A 23,927-nucleotide genomic window follows, 5' to 3' on the forward strand; every position below is an offset into this window, starting at 1 on the left:
CTATGTGGGTCAATATAGACCTTTTCATTACCATTCTGTTGCTAGGGCAACAGCTTTGGTCCAAGTTTACTTCCTGTCAGCTACTGCATTAACAACCATTGAATAGGAAATACAAAAAGGCCCATTTAGACTGTTTATGTTGTCAAGTTTGAAAAGGTCTATAGTGCTGATGATGCATGATGTCACCAAAAACGTCCTATGAATGAGTTACTTGCCAGTCTACATGACTATTGCTTTTATTGATCATTTTTATTATCATTTCTTGAGTGTTAAAGTTAAATTCTTATCATTTTTTTCTTTGGTCAGGACCAAGTGAACCAAACTACAGCTGGAAACGTGATATTTTGGGGAAATACGCTTACCTTACTCACTTTCTTGCCCAACATGTTCTCATCCCAACTCGTCACATACTGCACCTTTATCACGCAGCTTGGTGTCACTTTAGGTTTTGGCAACAAAACTACTTAGTTAGGTTTAGGAAAGAACTACATGGTTGGGTTTTAAACTACTACGTTTGTAAAGAGAAAATAAAACTGACACGTTGTGAACAGGCGACACTAACGAACAGCTGACTGTAACGTGAAAGTGAAACTTTCTGGTCTCCTTGATGAAAGCCTTTTGTCTGTTGGGCTCAAACGCCATCCCTCCCACCAGCCTTTAGTATGTCTTTTTGCTCTTTAAACTACGTCGCCACACTCCCGGCGCACTTTCTCAAAGCGTTTACTATTGCCGTGGATGGGTTTACATTGCAGTTAATGGAAAGCCTGGTGCGTCTCATACAGACGCTAAAGGGTGCCTTGTGCGGCGGTATCACATGCTGACAGCCGTGACAAAGACTTGGTATTTGACGCCCTAGGAATGATAACGGGCTGTCTTGCCGGAAGTTAGATAATAAGATTGATACACCATCTCGCGCCTGTGCAGCAAATATGTAGGCCTAGCTACCTTCCAACAGCAAGTTAGCTTAGCTTAGCATAAATACTGGAAACAGCTAGCCTGACTTTGTTGTAAGGTAACAAAATCCACCATCCAGCACCTCTAAAGTTGACTAATATATACATAATAATAACATATTATATCTCGTTAATGTTCAACATCAAATTCCAGTGACAAACAGCGAGACTGTTTCTTGGCAGGAATTAGTTGCCAGGCAACCATCAGAGATTTCAGGAGGTTACTGTTTGCTGGCAAGAAATAGTGAAACAATTTGTCATGTTTTCAATTTGTTTTTGTTTGGCTTAAGCAAACGAGGTATGATTAACATAATATAGCATAATTAGCGATCTGCAGAGGGGCTAGTGTGTTATTGTTGCACCGAGCCAGGCTAGCTGTTTCCCTCCGTTTCCTGTCTTTATGCTTAGCTAAGCTAAACTACCTGGTTGCTGGTTATGAACATATTTTCCCAAATGTAGAGCTATTCCCTTTTCAGCTGGGCCATTTGGAGGCTCAGGTTGTTTTGTTCTGCTATGTTGATCCAATTGTTGCTGCTGTTCTGACTTTTTGACAAGAGTTGTTTCTGGCGTTCCCCTCTTCAATCTTGTAAAAATACAAACCAAAAAGCCACAGCAATTCTGCAGATATTTTTATGCACCACCGTGTTTGACTGTGTTTCTGTTTAGGATGAGTTTGATTGTGTTGTTGGCTCACTGACAGCTTTACGCCTCTTTGTGTTTTCTCTACAGTTGGGAGGATGTGGCATACTGGGGGTGGGAGTCTGGCTCTCGGTGACCCAGGGAAACTTTGCCACCCTATCATCATCCCTTCCCTCCCTGTCGGCAGCCAACTTGCTCATCGCAGTGGGGACCATAATCATGGTGATTGGCTGCTTGGGCTGCGTGGGAGCTGTCAAAGAGAGCCGTCCTCTGCTGCTGACGGTAAGTTATTTTCCAGGATAGTTTTTGATGCCATCGCTGACTTTAGACACAAGGCTGTGTTGATGTGATGATGCCATGCTATCAATTTGGTTGTTGTTTGCAAGGCAAATAACATCACCAACTTTTCATGTAGTAATAAGCTTTGACATTCTCAAACAGCATGACTTTCTGTTTCTCTCTATCACTTACTGACACACGCTGGTGATTCAACCTGTATTTACTGTTGTGAACAGCTGCTTTCCGGGCGAGCCTCACTGCGGAAAATATCTTGCACACCATAAATCTTTCGTTTTACATTTGAGGTTTGAATTTTCTTTTCATGCCACCATCTACAGTACTTCTACTCTATAATTCAGAGGGAAGCATTGTTCTTTTTAAGTATTTGACAGCCAGTACAGCCTGAACGATTAGTCGATTAACTGATTAGACGACAGAAAATTAATTGGCAACTATTTTGATAATCGTTAAAGTCATTTTTCGTGCAGAAATGGCAAAAATGTTATTGTTCCAGCTTCTCAAATGTGAGGAATTGCTGGTTTTTCTTTTAATTATTCGGATCCATTTTAAATAACTTTGAGGTTTCTGCATTGAGTACTTTTACTTATACTTTTAAGTGCATTTTCCTGATTATACTTTTACTTCAAGGTACAGTGTGTAGGATTTGGCGGCATCTAGTGGTGAGGTTGCAGATTGCACCTAACTGAGTATCCCTCGCTCACTCCTCCCTTTCCAGGACAGCGGTAAAGTGAGCTGCCAACGCTCCGTTCGCCTCGCTCAGAGGCCATCCTCACCGTAATAACACTACTTTAGGAGCAACAGAAGTCAGACGGTAGCTGGCGGTACCACGGTTTTATACTCTGAGGCTCACGTTACCGCAGTTTCACAAGCATGTCTGACAAGTACGGAAGCCTTCAAGTAACGTAAAAACATGAAAGGCTCTCTCTAGAGCCAGTGTTTGGTTTGTTCGTTCTGGGCAACTGTAGAAACATGGCGGTGCAACATGGCGGACTCTGTGAAGAGGACCCGCTCCCTATGTAGATATGAAGGGCTCATTCTAAGCTAATGAAAACACAAAGATTCTTAGTTTCAGGTGATTATACACTAATGAAAACATAGGTATGAATATTATATTCCATTTCTGCTAATAGATCCCCTAAAATCCTACACACTGCTCCTTTAAGTGACATTTTCAATGCAGGACTTTTACCTGTATGGGAGTATTTTCACAGTGTAGTATTAGTAGTTTTACTTAGTAAAAGATCTAAATACTTCTTCCACCACCACTGCTTAAAACAAGGATATAATATGTTTATAAATGTAACTGGGACATTCAGATTTCTGACCAGCTGGCAGTTTACACTCAACAGCTACGGAGCTAGCTGCCAACTGCCTGTGTGAAAATGACGTGATGCGACGCCAAGTCGTTTATCCATCTATAGAGGAAGACCCACTGCTGGGAAAAGACACTCTGTCCTTTCAAAACATCAACGTTATGAGAAAAAAACACATTTGAACCAGCTTAAATGGTACAGACACAGCAATGTTAACAACAGCCAAGAGTTTTCCTTTGTGGTTAATTGATAAATCCATAGAATTAACATGAATTAGCTGTGGCTGTTTCTTTTAATCCGTCGAAATTGATGGTCATGACTTAAATGTTCCCCTTTCAGCTTGTTAAGACATTGTTATTAATGGTGTAAAGGGCTGCACTAGAACAGGCTATCAATAATCAAGAATGACACACAACCCAAGAGGTTACTTGACTGCAAACAATTGATGAATTCTGGAAATTCCACCTTCAATTCAAAGCCCCAAAGCCCTGTCCACATTGCCTGTCTGTGCGTAGACAGCTCACAATGACACAATGTCAGTACTGTATGCCTTTAACATTATACACACAGCTAAATCCAGGCAAATATTGAACACTAGTGGCTATTTCCCACCGCACTTGTTGCCAAGGAAGAAGAACCCTCCAGATCCCCATCATCTCCATCAAATACAGTCGCCTTACAAAGCTGATATCATCAGCAATGGACTGATTACATTCTGTTATACTATATTTATTACTTACTTACTTATATACTATACTACTATACAACATTATAATTCATATTTTCTGTTATATTGCTGTACTGTAGTATACATTATGTTACACTTTTACACTTCACCTTGTACTATATCTATATCCCATACTATATTATGTTGATATGTCACTGTTTTATTACATATTTCTATTAGATTTCCACATTAATATAGACAAACACTAAGGATCATTACTTAATCATATTATATATTATTAATTATATCATATATACGCCGTTGACATATACCAGACTTGCTGACTCTGCTGCTATTAATCACATCACACCACCGTCATTTTTCTCTGTAATTTTGTCTTTATTTGCTCTTGTATAGCTTCTATTTTTACTTTTATTCTATTTCAGTTTATAGTCCTTTTTGTATGTTCTCTTCTCTTATCTGTATTTACTATATTTACGTCCTTGTGCTGTTGCAACAACTGAACTTCCCCTCTGGGAATCAATAAAGGTTTATCTTATCTTATCTTAATACTACCTATCCCAGTTATGTTACTTAAATGCTAATACTGTGTGCTACGAGTTGACTTCCGGCCACATCTGACTGTTTTTATACGTATTAAAATATGCAAATCTTCTGACATTTCTTGCATGTTACAATCCAGAGGCGCTTAGTTTCACTAGTTTGAATAAACAAAACACACCAATGATGACAACATAATAATAATAATAATACAATCCCTATTATGTAGCAAGGAAATATGATTTAACCTTTCTATTAAAAAGGAAAATTATATTTTTAATAGGGAACTCTTGTCTTCTGGGAGAAAACTCCACTGCAGTTTATGAGCCATATGAGGGTTTAGCCTTGCTGCCAGGGGCGCTGCCCACCTACATGGTTGCTCTTATTTTATTCAGTTTAATGTCTTGCATATATTTTTTAGTGCGTCAGTAGAACAGACCCTGCTTGTTTGTTTGGAGTTTAACAGCTGTTGTCAGTCATGTTGAAGCGCCGAAGACCAGTGCAACAAATTATGACTAATTATCACTTTTCAACCAGAATTATGTCAAAACAATTACTACATTTACATGAACAAAATATTCAGTTTTTTGCCCTTATTTCAAAAAAGACATTATTCCTACTAAGTTGTTTACATGGCTAATGAAAAAGAATATTACAATAATAATTGGATTAAAGTAGCCGGTAGTGCATTTGTTGGACCATGCGAACACAGCCTCCCTCTTTCATTCTTTCAACCACCTTCTTCAAAAGGTCGGCTTTGCGACATTTGCGCATATCCAAAAACCTGTTGATATCCAAGTCTTTCATAATGTTTAAAAGTAGGTGTGTTTCTCCCTCCGACCGGAAATGTGGGCTTTTCTTTTGGGCATGTATCTCTTCATACTATCGACTAATTGGTTTGAGTACAACGCATAGTGCTGGCCGCAAACAGGCAAGAGGCCGTGTGTCACAAACAGACGTAGAAACCCCAGTTGTGACGCATATTCTGAATGCGCTGTATACATGTCCAAAGAATGATTTTAAAACCTGAATAATATCAGCATATCCCACATGTCATCGGAAAATGCTTCATTTGGAATAAGGCGTTATATTGTCATATACTGAATAATAGTGTGCATGGAAATGTAGTGAATGTTTATCTTTTATAATGTAAGATTCTCACGTATATCAATTATGAGCTTTTGGTCAATAGATATAGTCAAGTGCTTTAAGTGAAATCACAACAAGTGCAGACGCCATACAGTCTGTCATGAAGATTATATATAATTGCATTTTTAGTCATTCACTCGCCTCCATTTGAATCAAAATTGCTACCACCAGTTTCAAAGCACACTGGAAAAAGAACAAATATTAGCCACAATTAAGGACTAAAAATGGTGCCCCAAACTTTGCTTCTTTTGTTCTCATCATAATGTATCACCCAGTGGGCAACCTCTAGATCTGAGAAGTGACGCCAAAGTTGGAAGTGCCTTAAACTTGCATTGTTTCTAATAGCCAGCAGGGGGCGACTCCTCTTGTTGCTAAAAGAAGTCTGATTGTATAGAAGTCTTTGAGAAAATGAGCCTACTTCTCACTTGATTTATTACCTCAGTTAACATTGTAAACATGAGTTTATGGTCTCAATCGCTAGTTTCAAGTCTTCTTCATCACAGAATGATGTTCATTTAGTAAATTATGGTGCCATTTAGAGTCAAACAGACCATAAAGCAGGGGATGCTTTAGGGCGTGGCTACTTTGTGATTGACAGGTCTCTACCACGACGCTGTCCGGTCTGGGAGTTGTCCGTGTTTTCTTCTTACAACTTTAACTCTTTCACAGTGTGTTTTCAGAAAGTTAATTATAACCTTTTTGGTCGCCTAAAAATGTCTTATTCAGTGTTCAGTTGTACTTAGCTCCACCCTCTCGTGTCACTTCTGGTAGCAAAAAAAAACAGGATGGTGACGGCCAAAATGCCAAACTCAAGGCTTCAAAACAGCAGTCCACAAATCACGACCCATGACGTCACGGTGACTACATCCATTTCTTAAATACAGTCTATTGTATCACTATTAATATAAATAGAACTAATGTGGACAGCAGAGTTGATAGGAGTTTACAGCAGGAGTGTCTGACATGAACTTGCCATGGGAAAAGAGATCTATATCTCACCCACTAATATGTAAATCAGGGGACAGGAAGTGCATTGTTCTGCTCTAATCTATACACGTTTTCATACTAGGCACCCCTGATAAAGTGTGAACCCCAGGTCCTTTCAAGATTGATACGTATTTAGATAAACAAACAAGCTCATGTAATCAAGCACCGACACTGCACAGCATTTATCAGAAAGAATTATTCTGTGTGGGGGCAAAAAATATAATTTATCATTAGAAAAATGGCACAGCAGGGTGAGCAATTATGAGCTCTGTGGGAATGAGTCTTAGTGTCGATCATTAGCATGATCCATGACATTTTCCCCACAGTGGCCAGACCAATTCCTGTGCTGTGTCAATATAATGAGACCGGGTGAATTATAAGTCTGCTTTGATGAGTGACAGAGCAGACCCGTACTTCAGGGAGATTAGGAAAGACTCTTCTCCCTTCAAATTTCAGTGTTAATTAGCATGTTGATCGCTGATGAGGGACACAGAGTATTGCCACGTCGCTTTGAGATATTTGAGGAATTACTGTTGCACACTGTGCTGGCAAAAGTGTTATTGCTTTGTGTGTCTTGTAATTTCTAGCAACAAACATCAGAGTTAGTGGGTTGCAATTGTGTTATCTGGAAGACACGTTTAGCTCATATTATGAATGTAAAACCTCATACAAATGTAGCCACTCGGCTCCTTGTGTAAGCTCCAGTCTCGATGTAGTATTGCAGCCGTCTTTGGACAAAGTTACTAAAGGAGTGTGGGTTGTAATATTAGTGTAGAAACTGATCACTGAGCCTTTAAAGGTCCAGAAGATCTATTTTTAGCTTCATGCTGACGGTACATGTCCACAGGGGCGTTTTTTTATTGCAAGGGATCGCCTCGCTTCCCAGCATTGGACACTTGATGGGCTGCCACTAGACACAAGGCACTTGGTACCTGATTGGACGAACGCTTTTCCTCGTGGGCTGCTGCTCCCAGTTTTTAAACCGGAACCCACATGGCGGCTCATTTGGAAACTTTCTTCTCATATAATCACAAAAATAGTTCACTGAAATGTGTTTCTGAAAACATTTTATGCGAGAAATACGACATGTAGTTGCTGAATCTGTCTTTATTTTGGATCATCAACAGTTATTTTAAAAGTTTCTAGGGAGTTTCCAGAGGTGGCGAATCGCGCCAGACGCCTGTTTGCATAAAGTAGCATAGACCTCAACTTTATGCGAATGAGGAGCAGCCAACGTCTCTCAAGTTGCGCCGCCACGCTACCAGAATGCATTGCACGTCTGCTTACATTGACAATGAATGGGAAGCGTGGAAGGGATGGAGGCTGTGGACACGTACCATTACTGATGAAAACACTATTTTTAGCCAAAGTTACAACAATAGAATGCAAATGGATGTTCTGGAAGGAAAAGTCCAGTTCATCATCTGCATAGACAATATTAGGTGACCTCTTTAGGCTCCGATAGATATGAAACTGTCCCGTTTTAATCACCAGCACAGCAGATGAGCAACTGCATTAACAAAATACCTGGTTCTTTCGTTAAAAAGTCAGAAGGTACAAGCTGTCAAATTAAAGGTAAATTTCAGTATTTTTCAACTGGACCATGTTTTTGTGTGAGTTTGTGTGTCTAAGTGACTAATGGAGACAAAAAAAATTTAAATGGGTCCTGTATTGAGGGAGAACACTGCAGCCGGTAGCCGCTAAACAGGCTGCAATGTAATCCTTCGGCACAATTGTGCACATCAATGTACGTCCACTAAAAGTGCTAGTTTGATGGGCTCAGATTGCTACTGTAAGTGTCTGGCAACATTATGGAAAGGACCCGACAGAGAAATTAAATGTTTTTCTTTACCCTTCGCTAGGGATGCACCGATACCGATACCAATACCAGATCAGATATCGAGCCGATACTGACTCAAATAGCTGGATCGAGTATCGGTGAGAATAGGGCTGATCTATTGAACTACATTTTATTTTGATGTACTATATACATTATAGACAGGAAATTTATAATTTGAAGTTTTGACCAATTTGTTGCTGCATTAAAAAGATTTACGCTACCTGTTAATTTTGAAGATGATTTACCAAGTTGTTGGTGTACGATTTATTAATTCAATAATAAATAACAGTTCAGTAAATTTATATCTATGCATTAATTTGTCACATTTTGTTTTACAAAGATAGGAAAGTAATGTTTAAGTCCAGCCTGTTGTTGCCTTACACATAAAAGATTGATCCCAGTCACTTCCACACAGTGAGCCATACAGCTTATTAATTAAACACTGGTACTGAATCGGTACTCGGTATCGCCCGACACCCGAAGCCCAGGTATCGCTATCGGGACTGAAAAAGCTGGATGGTGCATCCCTACGCTTCACTTGATCTGGTCTGTTTGTTATTGTTTCTAACCAGAGTGTGTATTTCATGGATCAATAGGTGCGGCAGCAATCGCTTCTCGGTGTCGGATCAGGACACTATTTTGTGCTCAGGTGAGAGTGTGGAAACAGAGAGATGCAGAGTCCAAGTGTAGAGTTAAGGATGTTTATCTAGATGCAAATCAAAGCAAACAAAATAATGGTGTGAGAAATGAGCCCAATGAGAAATGAATGTCTTAAATGTAAGGTCCAACACAGCTTCTGTGTGTGTGTGGTTGTTTTTCATAGATGCACGTATGAAAAGAAATGTCCATTGGGCATCAATCGTACACTCATCTGTATTTCTCCCTCACTGCTGTATTTGGGGGCATACACAGGGCAGGCACAGTGAGAGCACATGCACAGGGCGTAATCGGGCACAGGAGACGTGCACAGAGGCATGGCCTTTTTACAGAAATCAACTAAATATTCAGCCATGACATTGAAAATCTTTTAGATAACACCAGCAGCGTAACAGAATTGTGATTGGCCTCGGTTCAAATTTCTTTCTTGGGCCCTCGCCCCAAACACAAGTGAACGCTCGTGCACACACACACACACACGCACGTACACACACAACCACTCCAGACTGAATTGCTATACCAGCACTGAGAGGCTCACCATGCAACTCCCATACTACAAACCAGCCTTAGATCAGCACCACGGACAGCAGAAATTAATCAACGCTAATTTAACAGCCTGCCCTGGACCCACATTTTCCAACATATGAGATGTAACAATTGCAGTGCTATAGATATAAAATCCCTGATCCCACTCCATAATAAATAAAATAAACCAGTACACACCCATTAGAAGTTTATCCTTCAGGTCTTGTGCTCTGCAAAGTCATTAACAACACTGATTAAGAACCATGTCATTTTTTATCAGAATGTCCTTGCCGTGAGCAACGCAGCGCAATGTGGCACGCCGTGTTGAGCTGAACTTTTGTCAGACACCTAGCCATTTCTATTTATTCCTGTCGCTCGCCTTGAAATCACCTCAATGGATCAGGAGTGGCTGATTGGTAAAATGAGGAGTTATCTATACGATACAAAAACCCTAATAAGGTGGCAGCTGGCTCGAGGGAGATCACCAGGGAGCTGAAAGTTTCCTACTTGCTGTTTAGCTATATTGTATGTAATTTCCAGTAAATATCACAATATTAAACGTGTGTTTCCTGTTTAAAAAAGAACAAACGTAGGAAGATAAGTGGTTACGTCTACAGTCTTGAGCACACAGCTGATAGGTAGCCTACGTGGTTTGATTACATGACGTAACAGAAGTGCATATAACGGATTCAGTGTGGACACCTCGCGCAATTTCAGAACGAGACTTCTCCTTGAGCAAGACTTGGACACAATAACAAACAGACCAGATATCAGCCTGTCACCACGGACACCCATTTAATAATACTGCAGAGATATAAATATTGCAGTACTTTCATCAGTGGGTTACAGGCTCAATCACAATAGTGTTACCTCCTTTGGCTATAGATAGTGACTTAACAGACATTTATTTAAATGAAAATCTTGAGATTGCAACTTTAACTGTAACTTTGATTGTGTTAGTCACAAATACATGTTTTAGAGAAATAGTTTTTTATTTAAAATTAAGTCTTTCAAGTGATTTAAAGAAAGTTTAATCATTTGAGTACAATGCACCAGTCATGACAGTAAACCAGATTTTGAGGCCACTGAATTTCACCAGAAATTCAACTTTCCCCAGGGTTATGGTTGATTAAAGTCAAGACTCACACCAGTGAACTCACTGCACAGTCAACCCTAGTACAAGTCAAAGGGTACAGAGGAGGTGTGGTGGGTCTGTGACCTAATCTGCCAACAAATTAGTCCGACAGGGGAGATCACTGTGGTGGAAATGGAAGCAGATTGTTTACACTGACCAGCCCTTACACAGGTCTGAGATATAGAGGCTGTAAAAATGATTAGACCCACCGCACGAAGTAAACACAGCTATCACCTCAAAGGCTTCCCTCTATATAGAGGAAAGATCCCAAAAGGTATTGATCCGGGAGGCGCTGATGGACTGTGTGCCTGACATGACTGCTTCACCCGTCAACACACAAAGAGCCTCTGTGGCTTTCACACTGTGTGGAAATCACAGCGTGGATGAACACGAAGGAATCAATCGCTGCGCCTGGACTTTGATTATAGTTCTCATCCCGAGGCCCTGCTGAGGCATCAATCTCTGCTAAACAGTCATATCAGCACTGCTGGCCGAAACAAGTCATAACATAAATAACAGCTACATGCAAGGGCGCCGTCTGGAGTGTGTAAATTTCCATAATGCGTGCAGAGTGCATTCAGTCTTCAGTGGCCAATAAAAGCTACTGTTCTTCAGATACATTAAAGTCTACTTAATGTAGAGTAAATATCACAACATAAATCCCAACTCACTAGTGAGTAATTCCAACACCGTTTTCTGTGCTGTGACTCTGCTGCAATAAAATAAGCTGCAAACATGGAAATACTTCAAGAAAAAGCTCAACCCCGAGGAGCTCTATTCTGGTCGGTGGAGAGTCGGTGTCCTGCAGGTTTTTGTTCTCCCCCGAAGGCGCCAGTTAGATACAGACCAGCTGTGGCTCATTAAGACTCACAGTACAAAAACTGTAATGGAACAAAAACCTGCAGGACACCGGCTCAACGCGACAGGAATATAGAGGTCTTAAAGGACCACTTTACTGAGTTTTATCTCTCTTGTGATAGACTGACATGATGATGTAAACCATTACACGTGTCAGTGCTATCTGTATCCCATAGGCTTGAACAATGAGAGCAGCAGCAATGAAAAAAATGGTACAGCTTTCCTGGTTTCACATTCTCAGTGTTATCTGGGGATGAGATATAAAAGGTCTTGAGGCCAAAGAATGAATCCTTTTCATGCTATTGCTCTCTCTGTGACTACATGATCTGAGTGAGGATTTCAGGGATGAAAGCAGCCTTCTTAGAAGAGACAAGAGAGTATTGTGTGACGGTTTATATATAGGGATGCCATAGTATAGGACTTTTCATTGCCATTCTGTTGCTAGGGCAACAGCTTTGGTCCAAGATTACTTCCTGTCAGCTACTGCATTAAGGAAATACAAAGGGGCCCATTGACAATGTTTATGTTGTCAAGTGAGAAAAGGTCTAGAGAGTGCACAGTGGTGGAAAGAACATTTATTATTAGATTATCATTTTTGATAAGGAAATTGAAGCTGGACATTCGTAGGAAAACACATGAAAAATGAGGAATAACTTTTCATAAGATATCATATGTTGCTCAAGTACAACTCTGAAGGTAATTTCTACTTCCACTACATTTCAGAGAGAAATCTTATACTTTTTACTTATTTATTTGACTGCTGGTGATTTCAGGTTAAGCTTTTACATAAAAAAACCCCCATAAAATAAATAAATAAAATACAGCTTATTGTTAAAGATCAAACCAGTGGTTCCAAGCCTTTCTAGCTTGTGACCTTTTATATAAAAGCAATGTCTGACTGGGGCCTCTTGTGACATTTCAGATGTCTAGCACTTGTAAGCAGTTTTACCAAAGACAGATTTATCGTTTATACTGTTCAGATTTAAATAACTGTTTAAGACCTGAGGAGGTAAAATTATCCAATATTTCACAAATACAGGAAAGAAAAGAAAAGTCCCAAAAATTAATATACATTTTTGTTGCAAAACTTTGTGTTTACTTTTTTCTTCTCCCTTTAATCATCTCAAGACACCTCAGATTTATCTTGTGACACATTGGAGGGGCCCGACCCCGAGATTGGGAGCCACAGGACCAAAATACTGTATATTAAAGGGACAGTGTGTAGGATTTGACGGCATCTAGTGATTTGGTTGCAGATTGCAATCATCTGAATACCCCTCAGCTCACTCCTCCCTTTACAAGACTGCGGTAACGTGAGCCTCCGAGTGCAAAAGCGTGATACCGCCGTTCACCTCACTCAGAGGCCATCCTTACCATAATAACACTACTTCAGGAGCAACGCAAGTCAGACGATGGCTGGCGGTACCACGGTTTTGCACCCTGCAACTCACGTTACCGCGGTTTCTCAAGCGTGTTGGAGAACTACGGTGACCTTCAGGTTATGTGAAAAACGCAAAAGTCTCTCTCTAGAGCCAGTGTTTGGTTTGTCGATTCTGGGCTACTGTAGAAACATGGCGGTGCAACATGGCGGACTCCGTGACGAGGACCTGCTCCCTATGTAGATATGAAGCACTCATGATGAGGTGATTATACACTAATAAAAACATAGTTATGAATATTACATTCCATTTCTGCTAATAGATCCCTCAAAAAGTTACATACTGTTCCTTTAAGTAAAACTAGCTCCACCTCAACCTGCATAATGTTCTACAAAACAAGTACATTTACTACTTTAAGTATATTTTGATGATAATATTTGTACTGTTACTTATGTAGTGTTCTGAAAGAATATCATATGAATATAAATATAATATGAAAGAATAATATTGTGGTATTGGAACTTTTACTAAAGTAACAGATCTGAATACTTCTCCCAGTGATGCGTTTAAAAAACAGCCCAATCTCTGAACACAGGAATGTTGTTTGACAACAGTTTAGAAAGTTATAAAGCTTTTTGATCCATAAAACCTTTTTATTGCCCTATTTTGTTTCCTTCTACTCTGATCTACTATAAATCTTTATGCTGCTGGAAGCCACAGCTGCAAACACAGTAACATATTTCAGTTTGAATGATGACAATTCAGGAAAAACATATCGAGCCTGTTTTGGTGCTTTTGTAATGAGATCCGAGTCTTTGTTTATCATAATTTGTCACGGTGAGACACCGAGAGCACACCAGCACGAAACCAACCCAACCTCTGTAGATTTTAGCAGAGATCCATGTTTATTTAAGCGCAAACTACCTCAAATAAAACAGATGTTAATGTATTTCCACTGCCTGCTGCATCTCTGTCACATAAACAAGAGTGTCATTACAGTCTTGTTAGGCTTTTCAAAGTAATTAACAACAAAGTATGCTGTTCTTTATTTTATGTCTCAATTAAACCCTTAGAGAAATAGAACTGTTTTCAACCAACTGTTTAGATGTTTTATTATTATTATTATTAACATAACTGGGAAGTTACATCTATCCCTTTTAAATGAATTATGTTTCATCAAGTAAGCAAGAGCTTCAGAATGATTCTTCTGCACTCGACTTAATTGGCACACTGTTATTGGTTTTATTATTATCAGCCTTTCTACACAGTTCACAAATGTGTTTTTTAACATTTACAGTTAATTTCAGCAACCCATTTGATAATAGCAACCCATCCAGTGCTTTGCAGTTCAAGCTAATTCAATAGCTTTCTTGTAGTATATTATAAAAGCTAAATGCAGTCTTCTGCCATCAAATGATCCCATTGAGTCTGCCTATTGCCTGTGGTCTAAAGAAGAGGAGTTCAATTTCTTATTAAGAGCAGATTAATGGGGAAATATTCAGAGAGCCACAGGGGATGGGTCTGTTTGTTTTCCAAGTGCTGGTGAGTATCAGTTTCTCATTCTTAACGATGTCCCTCTGCTCTCTGGTGTGATTTCGTGGTCTCGAACAAACACCCCTGAAGCCCAGTAGAGAAAACAGCCTCTGAGAGACCGGGGGTGAAATAGTAAAAAGGTGAGAAAGCAAAGAAGATGAAGACTTTCTGTAGCTGGAATTGTTCATTTCTTTGTTTTCTCTTTTGTTAAAAAAATTGACTGTTGACGTTATAATTTAAACCCGAAGCACTTGAATTTCCCTCGGGATCAATAAAGTTACTATCTATCTATCTATCTATCTATCTATCTATCTTCCTCCGAGGGTTTAATATTGACGTTGTTTATTTAAAAACAAAACATTGTACCTTGCACACTTTGCTAGTGTATATAGTATGTATTTTATTTTTATATTTTTATGTTAGTTGTAGTAGTCTAGAATATTTATAGTGCATTCTAATATATTATTTATATTGTGTATTCTATAGATTTATATGTCTAGTGTTTATTTACTGTGTATTTACTGTTCCTGTGCAATGTCTGGATAACCTGCTGCTGCTGTAACACAACAATTTCCCAATTTGGGATCAATAAAGTCTATCCATCCATCTATCCCTCCCTGAGGAATATTATTTATTTTATTGACATTTTAGATTTTAGATTTGCTTACAGTGAGTTATTATTAGGTTTATATAGTGACTGTGCTGTTGTAAACACTGCTCTAGAAACAACATTTAGTTATATTTAAAATATAAATAAATTCTAATCCAGTTCTGAATTTATTCTTTTTTTAAATCATATATTAAAAAGCAATTATTTAGTAATGAAAAATAACCGATAAGAGTTTTGTTAAAGAACCAAACCAATAAGGAGTATCCTACCATAACCCATCTCTACTCGTGTTATGAATATAATACGTTAGGATGTTAATTTGTTATCACCAACTGTTCCAGACCTCTGACCTTGAATAAAAATCAGATGCCGACCTTTGAGTAATACGTTTTAGAACCCTTGGTTTAAACATTTGGGACTCCCAGACGATGTGCTCATAAACCATCAGAGATTGACAAACTGAATATCCATAAGTAATTTATGAATATGAGCAATGTCTGCGGCTGCAGCCGGCAGCTGCTTTAAGCAAAAAGATAAACCCACTGTGTGCTACATGCCCAGCACTAAACAACACACAGAGAACGTTAATATCTTGCAGCTATGACTCTGAATATTTTTTACAGATATCAGATATCTTTTTCAGCGCTGGAGGAGACAAACCAGAGCGGAAAGGAGATTGATTATCGGATATTTCATTTGACAACTGGTCGGAAACATGGCTCCAAATAAAGGCTAATATTCTGGTTACAGACCTCTGAATTGCTGTCGACATCTGCATTTTTCAGCGATTCAAACAGTCCTGGTATTGTGCTCATTGACAGTTTTCCCCGTCACCTTCTTGTGACACAGCCAGAAAAATTACGACACCAAAATGGCCCCAAAAATGGCCAACTGTGAAATAGCTAGACACGGCTATACAAGTTGTGATGACTCTTAAATTCAAATTATTTTTCTATCAAAATGACAAACAATATGTTCAGGGCTGTCAAAGTTCAGAGTTGTCAAAGCATTCACGTAACTTGCAATTTTGAGGTTGTAGCTGGCTCAGTCTTAAAGCTAAAGTGAAGATACTGGCATCATATGAGGAAAAACTGGCATGGCCATTTTCAAAGGGGTCCCTTGACCTTTGACCTCCAGATATGTGAATGAAAATGGGTTCTATGGGTACCCACGAGTCTCCCCTTTACAGACATGCCCACTTTATGATAATCACATGCAGTTTTGGGGCAAGTCATAGTCAAGTCAGCACACTGACACACTGACAGCTGTTGTTGTCTGTTGGGCTGCAGTTTGCCATGTTATGATTTGAGCATATTTTTTATGCTAAATGCAGTACCTGTGAGGGTTTCTGGACAATATTTGTCATTGTGTTGTGTTGTTAATTAATTTCCAGTAATAAATATATACATACATTAGCATAAAGCACCATATTTGCCTACTTCCATGTTGATAAGAGTATAAAATACTTGACAAATCTCCCTTTAAGGTACATTTTGAACAGATAAAAAATGTGTGACTAATTTGTGATCAATCGCGATTAACTATGGACAATCGTGCGATAAATCACAATTAAATATTTGAATCGATTGACAGCCCTAATTATGTTATATGTTCCTAGTAACCACTACTGACAGCCCTTTCTGTTGACTGTAAATGACAATGATACTTGATCGATTAGGGCAAAATAATCCCCCCTACAGAAATCAGCTATGCACTGTATGAAAGAGGTGAAAATGCAAAGACAGTTCCGTCTGAATATCAGGGTACTCATTCCCATGAAAATTGAACCAAGTGAGGTTTGCCAGGGCTGTGTGTCACATGGATTCATGATCTGTCTGTTTTGTTTCTCCTGCCTTAGAGAGCTCACAAAGCCATTAATACTACTCTTAGGAAAAAACATAACCGAATAGGAAGGTTTAAGTGCCTGCGACCTCATGTATCTGCTCTACAATTCTGTACCAGAAACTGAATCTAAATTTCTTGCAGAGTAGTTGCACAGTTGACCCTTCACTCTCTTAACACTGAAGAGGAAAACATTTTCCTACAAGCATAAATAGCAGGTCAAGAAATATCACAAAATGCTCATATTGAAACTTGACTTTTGCCATTCATTTTAAAAAATCTGCCTCTGTGTCTCCGTTGGTCTCTCATTCACACTTTTTTGGTTGCAGAACTGTGGTGCATAGTAGAAAATATGCAAATATTATCACTGTCTGGGGTAGAACCTTCAAAATGTCAAATACTTAGAGTTAGCAAAAACTGTAGTGCTTCCTCATTTGACTGACTTTTATTTTGACATTATCTACTGGCTTGTTAAAGGATTTCATCAGCCCAAAAGAGGTCGAAATTTCTCAAATCCACAGTGGAACATATTTCTTTTTAAATAAACCCTCAAAATCCCCCCAAATTGGAGTTACCAGCAATTTCACACGACACGGAGCGTAACATTCAGACAATGAGGCCTGACAGAACAATAGAAATTGATTTCAGACGGTTATTTGAGAGCACCTCTTGAAAAGAGCGTGAGTGAGTCAAACACACCGTGGGCTATACTCTGTTACCTGGTCGCTCTCTCACCTTCCAGTGTTGCCACGTTTAGTGATTCATTCATGCAGGTGCTGCCAAAAAAGAACCTCGTGGGGCAACTGACAGCCTTGCTCAAATCCAGGCTTGTGAACTAACAACTCGCATCCACTGTCAAGCTGGAATACACAGAGGACTTGTAGCCATGATGTCTTTGAAAAAGAACATCTCTACTTTTAAAATCGGTTTTGAAACCTCTGAGATGGCCTCATGCTTTCTGCGCCTCACTTTAACAAAAAAACAAGACTAAGGGTCTACAGAAGTGGCGGCTGGTGACTCAAAAAATTGGGGTGGACAGGAGGAAAACCAAGCCACGTGTTATTTTACACTGTATACTTATCTCTACTTCCTTTTTTTGTTATTGAACAAAAGAACATAATACAAATTCAATATACAGGGGATAGTATTATTATTATATAGTACAAGTATAACAAAAGACAAAAATATAATAAAACATACAGATATTAAGTATCTTGATAGGCAAATTAGAAATGAGTTTCATATATGGCTCAACATCCACCAGGAAAACAACAAAATAAGGCTTTTTCTTGTTAAATTTAAATTTATGAATAAAATATTTATCCAACATCATTATTTAATTTATATAAAAAATATTTGTCTTCTTTTCTTGGGCTTTTGAAGAAAACCAAAGATAACATTTTTCTATAAGTATAGTCTTTAAAGCTAGGGGGGAGTGGCTTTGGAGGGAGGCCTGACGGGAGGTTCTGTCAGTGTTGCCGACTTGGTGATTTTCTCGTTAGATTTAGGGACTTTTGGAGCTAGTGCGGTTTGTTACTCTCATTGAAAAGAGTTGGCAACACTGGGTTCGGTTTTTCGGTTGGATGCTTTCAAAATCTACTCTTGCTGGTTTCTCCAATGTTGCTGACCCCACCTTTAAAGATATGATCAATGACAAAGGCAAAGGTCTTTTCTTAATTTCTTGGTGCGAGAACAAAACTATTGACTACTATCTGACTATTCATCACAGAAAAAAGTTTGTGTTGACGTCATTTTAAAAACTTTGCATGTAGTGATTGGCAGGGTAATATTTATGAATAAGTTTGAAGGACACTTCCTGAACCTTATTCACTAATAGATAGGCCTATTTATGAGGAAGCCTCCAGACCTTCTTCCAATAGCCTATATATAATTTACAAGCTGACTCCAGTATGCCATGACATATGGAATAGAGACATCATCTCTTTGAAATAGGGCAGGTGTGGCTCTAATATTATTTTGGGGATGTAGTGAGAAACAAATTCTTACTACTGGGGGGGGTCAGCTTTCTTATGTTCAACGAAAAATTAAGCAGTAAAAAAAAAGGCTTACAAGACTAATTAAAAACAATCACGGCAATACCATGCAGTGGCTGCACGATTATGGACACAATTCTGAGTTATTTTGATTAATAATGAGATCACAATATTTATCATGATTATTCATTGATTTTACGGACAAAATATTTTTATTCCACTTTCACATTTAAATAAACTGAGCACTGCTTTCACGTCCATGTTGTGCTACATTCCTGCCAATGTACAAATATTTGTATCAAAATAAGACTGGTCCTTATACACAGAAGCAAAATCTAAATAAAACTGTACCAAAACTTTTTACCCAAAATTAAATCAACAGACTACTGCGCTCATATTCACGTTGTGCTACAACCTGCTAATTAACAAATCTTTGAATCAATATAAAACTTAAAATAAAGTTATTCTTCACATGAATTCAGTGCATTTACGTTTTGCAATACGAGTAATAAACAGTATACAGCATACTCTTCTACTCTAAACTGCAGCCGCAACAAAAGTCTTTCACAGGTTGCCCTGTGATGCAGCGGCATGACAGCTCCCCAAAAGTGAAGCCAAAACATCTGGATCGCCCCCTGGTGGCTGGCTGTTAGTTTAGGAAGCGCTTCATTTGATGTGCAGCAAAGTTTTCAATTCGTGGAGCACACATTTTAAATGTTAATACCACAGTCGATCATGCTCATTTAATTGTGGGGAGCCAAAATACTGATCACAATTAATATTCAATTAGTTGTGCAGCCCCACCACAGCTGAGGCAGCGAGGCCAGAGGCTGGGAGGCCAGAGGCTGCAAGGCAAAGAGCCTGCGCTAGCAGAGCAGAGCTCTCCATCCTCCAGTCTTCCATCTCCATCCTCCAGTCCAAATCCAAATCCATTCTCGCCACTTACAGTCCTTCAGGGCAACTATTGGCCAATAACAGATTAGCATGAAAAAAATGGATTACATTATAGCAGCCCGTCCTCCTCTGCCCTTCGACCACCACTTCATACAGGCTGCTCTTTCCCCTCTTGCCCTGCAGGTGTTGAAACGTTTTAATCAGAATTTCAGTGACCCTTTGCCTCCATGGACCAGCCAGCCAAGCTGATTGCAGCTCTGTGAGGCTGTACTTATGCACAGCGGTGCTTTGAGCTAAATGCTAACGTCAGGAGTCTCAACCCAGTCAAATCTGAGCACACAGGCATGATACACATATATTCTTAGATCCAGCGTGATTTCCTATAAATATAGGCAAAAAATCGGTCTCACTCCAGCAACATTATACCTCCTCTTTACATCCGCAAAGCCCCCAAATATGGGAACTGTTATTCCAAAACTTAGAACACAATTCTCCCTCAAATCGAAAATAAAGTGCTGCAGGAATGAGTCCTAAATCCCGGAAGTGAATTCCCATTTTAGTACTTCCGGTTCCCTCATCTCGAAGTCAATGGGTTTTTTGAATGTGTTTTTAGTTAGATGCCTGAAATAATGTAAGGTCTTTGGTTAACATAAGCTTAAGAGATTTTAATGTTTTGTTCTATGATATAAAATACATCAATAAAGACCCCACTTGTGAATTTTGAAGACTTTATGTGTCTTAAAAAAGGCGGGTACTAACAAGCGACTAAATGAGACTACTAAACGTCATCACGCCGACTCGTCTGCCTTTTCAGCCTCGTTGTGTAAACTCGTGTTCGTGTGACCGTGGTGTAGTTTGTTTATAGCCTGTCGATTGCATTCACACTTCAAAAATCATAAAAGTGTTGTTCATTTGTGAAGATTATCTTGCTGAACAAAACGTGTATCATTAACATTTGTTTGCCACAGTGTTTATTTTCTGTAATAATCCAAAACCCAGTGGAACAATCCAGTTGGCTTTTAGCCGAGGGAACCAGGGCGATGCTAACTTCCTGGACGGCCTAAAAAAATACGTCACTCTATAGGAGTGACAAAATCCATTAATACTGACTTTTTTCATGTTGAACTACCAATATTTTTACTTACACCGAATTCACACCAGAGCAGTGACAAAGTGCGGTCTGAGGCGAACTGCCATGCAATGTCTATGAAAAGCTGCGACGGTCGCTCCGAAGCTCAACGAGCTGCGGCCGTTTGATTCTGCGGCGAAGTGCGGCCAAACAAAAGTTGGGAATAGTTGAACTTTTAGCGGCAACGTGCGGCCAGAGAGGACCTGCAGCCAATCAGTGAACAGATCCTGTGACTCCTGTGACATGTTGACCGATGTTACAAAATAATTTCTTCCCGCCTGAAACACATGAACACGCCTACCGGCCGCCAAAAAAGTGTAATCATTGCGGCTAGGCTCAGAATGTCCTATCACCACGGTTCTTATATTCTATATTTATAGAATGGTGATTGCAATTGGGATAACCAAAGTAGTAGTAGATTTAACTGGATATCTGTACCAAGTTTTGTGGCAATCTGCCGAGAGGTCGCCCACATATTTCAGTCTGGACCAAACTTGTTTTGCTAGATGCAGCACTTTCATCCACAGACACATCAGTTGATGATCTAGTGCCGTTTCATGATCTTTTTTATGACCATCTGGAACTTTACACCATTGTCTCAAATGCTTTCACCCCTCCCTGGTTCAGACCGTCATTTCCATGTGTGGGGGGACATGTCCCTAGCAGAGTGGTTGATGATTGAGCTCGTAAGTATTTTAAGCACTCACACGGGCCCACAGGACGAAGATGTATCACCCATCAAGCAGCTCATCCCGGAGAGGAGGGGTGGGTGGAGACATGGTGGGGAATAAAATGTGGTTCCTTTAACAAATTCAGAAGTGGATAGAGGAAAACTGTATCTCTCCCAGTCCGGCCTACTTGCTATGATTGTCCCACCTCCTCCTCTCGCTCTGCTCTCTTGACCTGTCAGTTAGAAATATTGTGGCTCTTCGATCGTCCTTACTTCGCCAACTCCTTCTCCTTGACACTCTATGGCCACTTCATTCTTTCTTTTATTACTTTTTCCTTTCCCCCCCCCCCTCACGCACTCTGGTGTCTGCTTCCCCTTCTTTTCAATTTATACTTCATTCTTCACAGACAGATGCTTATTATTTCTCTTGTTGTCGTTTCCTCCTCACTGATAAATGGTGTGTTAAATAATTCCTCTCTCTTCCCTTTGTGTCTCCACAGTTCTTCATCCTCCTCCTGCTCATCTTCTTCCTGGAGATTCTGTCCATTATGCTTTTCTTCATCTACCAAGACGAGGTAAGACACCTAAATTGCTCTCTGCGTGTTATATCCTGTGATTTTCTCCACCTGAACAAGATAAGTGGCTGTGGCAAAGCCCTCCATACGTCATGCAGATTGCTGATGTTTCAGATGGAAGATGGCATATAAAATGATGCGTCTCCGCAGTCAGTGAGGTTGCTTTAGCGGTGTTGTTGTTTGTCAGTTCAGAAAAGAGCATGTCAGCTGACATTCTGCATAAACGAAGGCTTAATAAAAAACTGCCTGAGATTTTTTTTTTTTTCTGAAATGGTTCAAGCACACACATCCTCACACATTTAACTCGACTCGGCTACGATCGGGAAAAAATACACACTGTTCAGAATTTCCTTTCCTTGTTAATAAATCTCAATTTATCTCAGCTCATCCATTTTGGACGATTTCGCCTGTATATAAACAAGTCAGGCAGGAGACGAGCGGCAGATGAGCTATCCCTCTCCTAATATGAATTTATAATCCCTTCACATTTTCAGCTAAGGTTTTAATAATGCAATGAAAGGGCATGTTAAATTCCATCCATCTTAATCTTAATTAAGGGTTCGAGGGCTGGATTTTGGATTTCTTGTGAAATTTTAACAGCAAGTACAACATATCATTATTACATGGTATTGCAAATATTCAACCCTATTCAAGACTGGTGTGTAAGCAGTAACAATACATCTTCTATTCCGTCCATAAACATCTATCAAACACAGAATAGCAAATATCATCTTGACAGTGGGTATTAGTTGGACTCTGTGAGATTAGTGAGATTAGTCGAACACTGGAGGGAATTACATTCCCAGAAGAAGACTGGGTTGATGCTACGGATGGCTCAAGTTTTAAAGTATGGCCCAAGTGCCTTTTAAAAAGACGGCGTCAAGGCCCTTGAAGATTATGTTCATATTATCCTGTAACGCAGAACTGCTGTTGCCACGGTCGAACTATTCACATAATCAATTAAAAATACAATTCAATTGTTAACAAACAACTTATTGCAATAATAGAATCAAAATTCCAAAGCACGTATTGTTGTATTGTAATGAGAATACTAGTTAAATTAAATTACAGGCAACATGGCCAGCGGTAACAACAACAGCAGCAGCAGTGAACAAATGACTGTTCTTGTATAATTTCATAGTTGATCCCTTATCAATAAGCAATTAATTCGTTATAGCATTTAGGGCTGAATATAATTATTGTTTTCATTATTGATTAAGCTGTTGATTTATTTATTTATTTTAATGACTGATTAATTGTTTAGACATTGAAATGTCAGAAGAATGCTCATAACAATTTCCTAGAGCACAAGGTGACGTCTTGAAATTGTTTTTTTTGTTCACAAACAAAAACGGAAACAATTAGGGCTGTCAACGTTAACGCGATAATGATGCAAATTCTTTTTAACGCCACTCATTTCTTTAACGCATTAATGCAACTTGTGATTTTTGGGTCGTAGCGGGCTCAGTTTTAAAGCTAGAGTGAAGATACTAGTACATATGAAACTAGAGGAATCCATTGGTACCAAGCATGTCGTATTAGAGAGGCTATTTAACGCTCCAAATGTAAACTACATTTTGTCGAGGAAAAACTGGCAAGGCCATTTTCAAAGGGGTCCCTTGACCTCTGACCTCAAGCTATGTGAATGATGGGTTCTATGGGTACCCACGAGTCTCCCCTTTACAGACATGCCCACTTTATGATAATCACATGCAGT

The 23,927-nt window shown here is 39.3% G+C and overlaps 1 protein-coding gene across 4 annotated transcripts in view; it reads left to right on the top strand.

The window, feature by feature from the left end:
* tspan4a (tetraspanin 4a) overlaps window positions 1-23,927 on the top strand; it is a 186,025-nt gene that overhangs the window by 110,750 nt on the left and 51,348 nt on the right. For all 4 annotated transcript variants that reach the window (XM_037748877.1, XM_037748885.1, XM_037748863.1 and 1 more), the window contains 2 exons: window positions 1,683-1,874; window positions 22,136-22,210. In XM_037748877.1, coding sequence (XP_037604805.1) covers window positions 1,683-1,874; window positions 22,136-22,210 — 267 coding nt within the window. The remainder of the gene's footprint in view (window positions 1-1,682; window positions 1,875-22,135; window positions 22,211-23,927) is intronic.

This window comes from Sebastes umbrosus, chromosome 2, assembly GCF_015220745.1.
Source record: "Sebastes umbrosus isolate fSebUmb1 chromosome 2, fSebUmb1.pri, whole genome shotgun sequence".
NCBI classification, from domain to species: Eukaryota; Metazoa; Chordata; class Actinopteri; order Perciformes; family Sebastidae; genus Sebastes; species Sebastes umbrosus.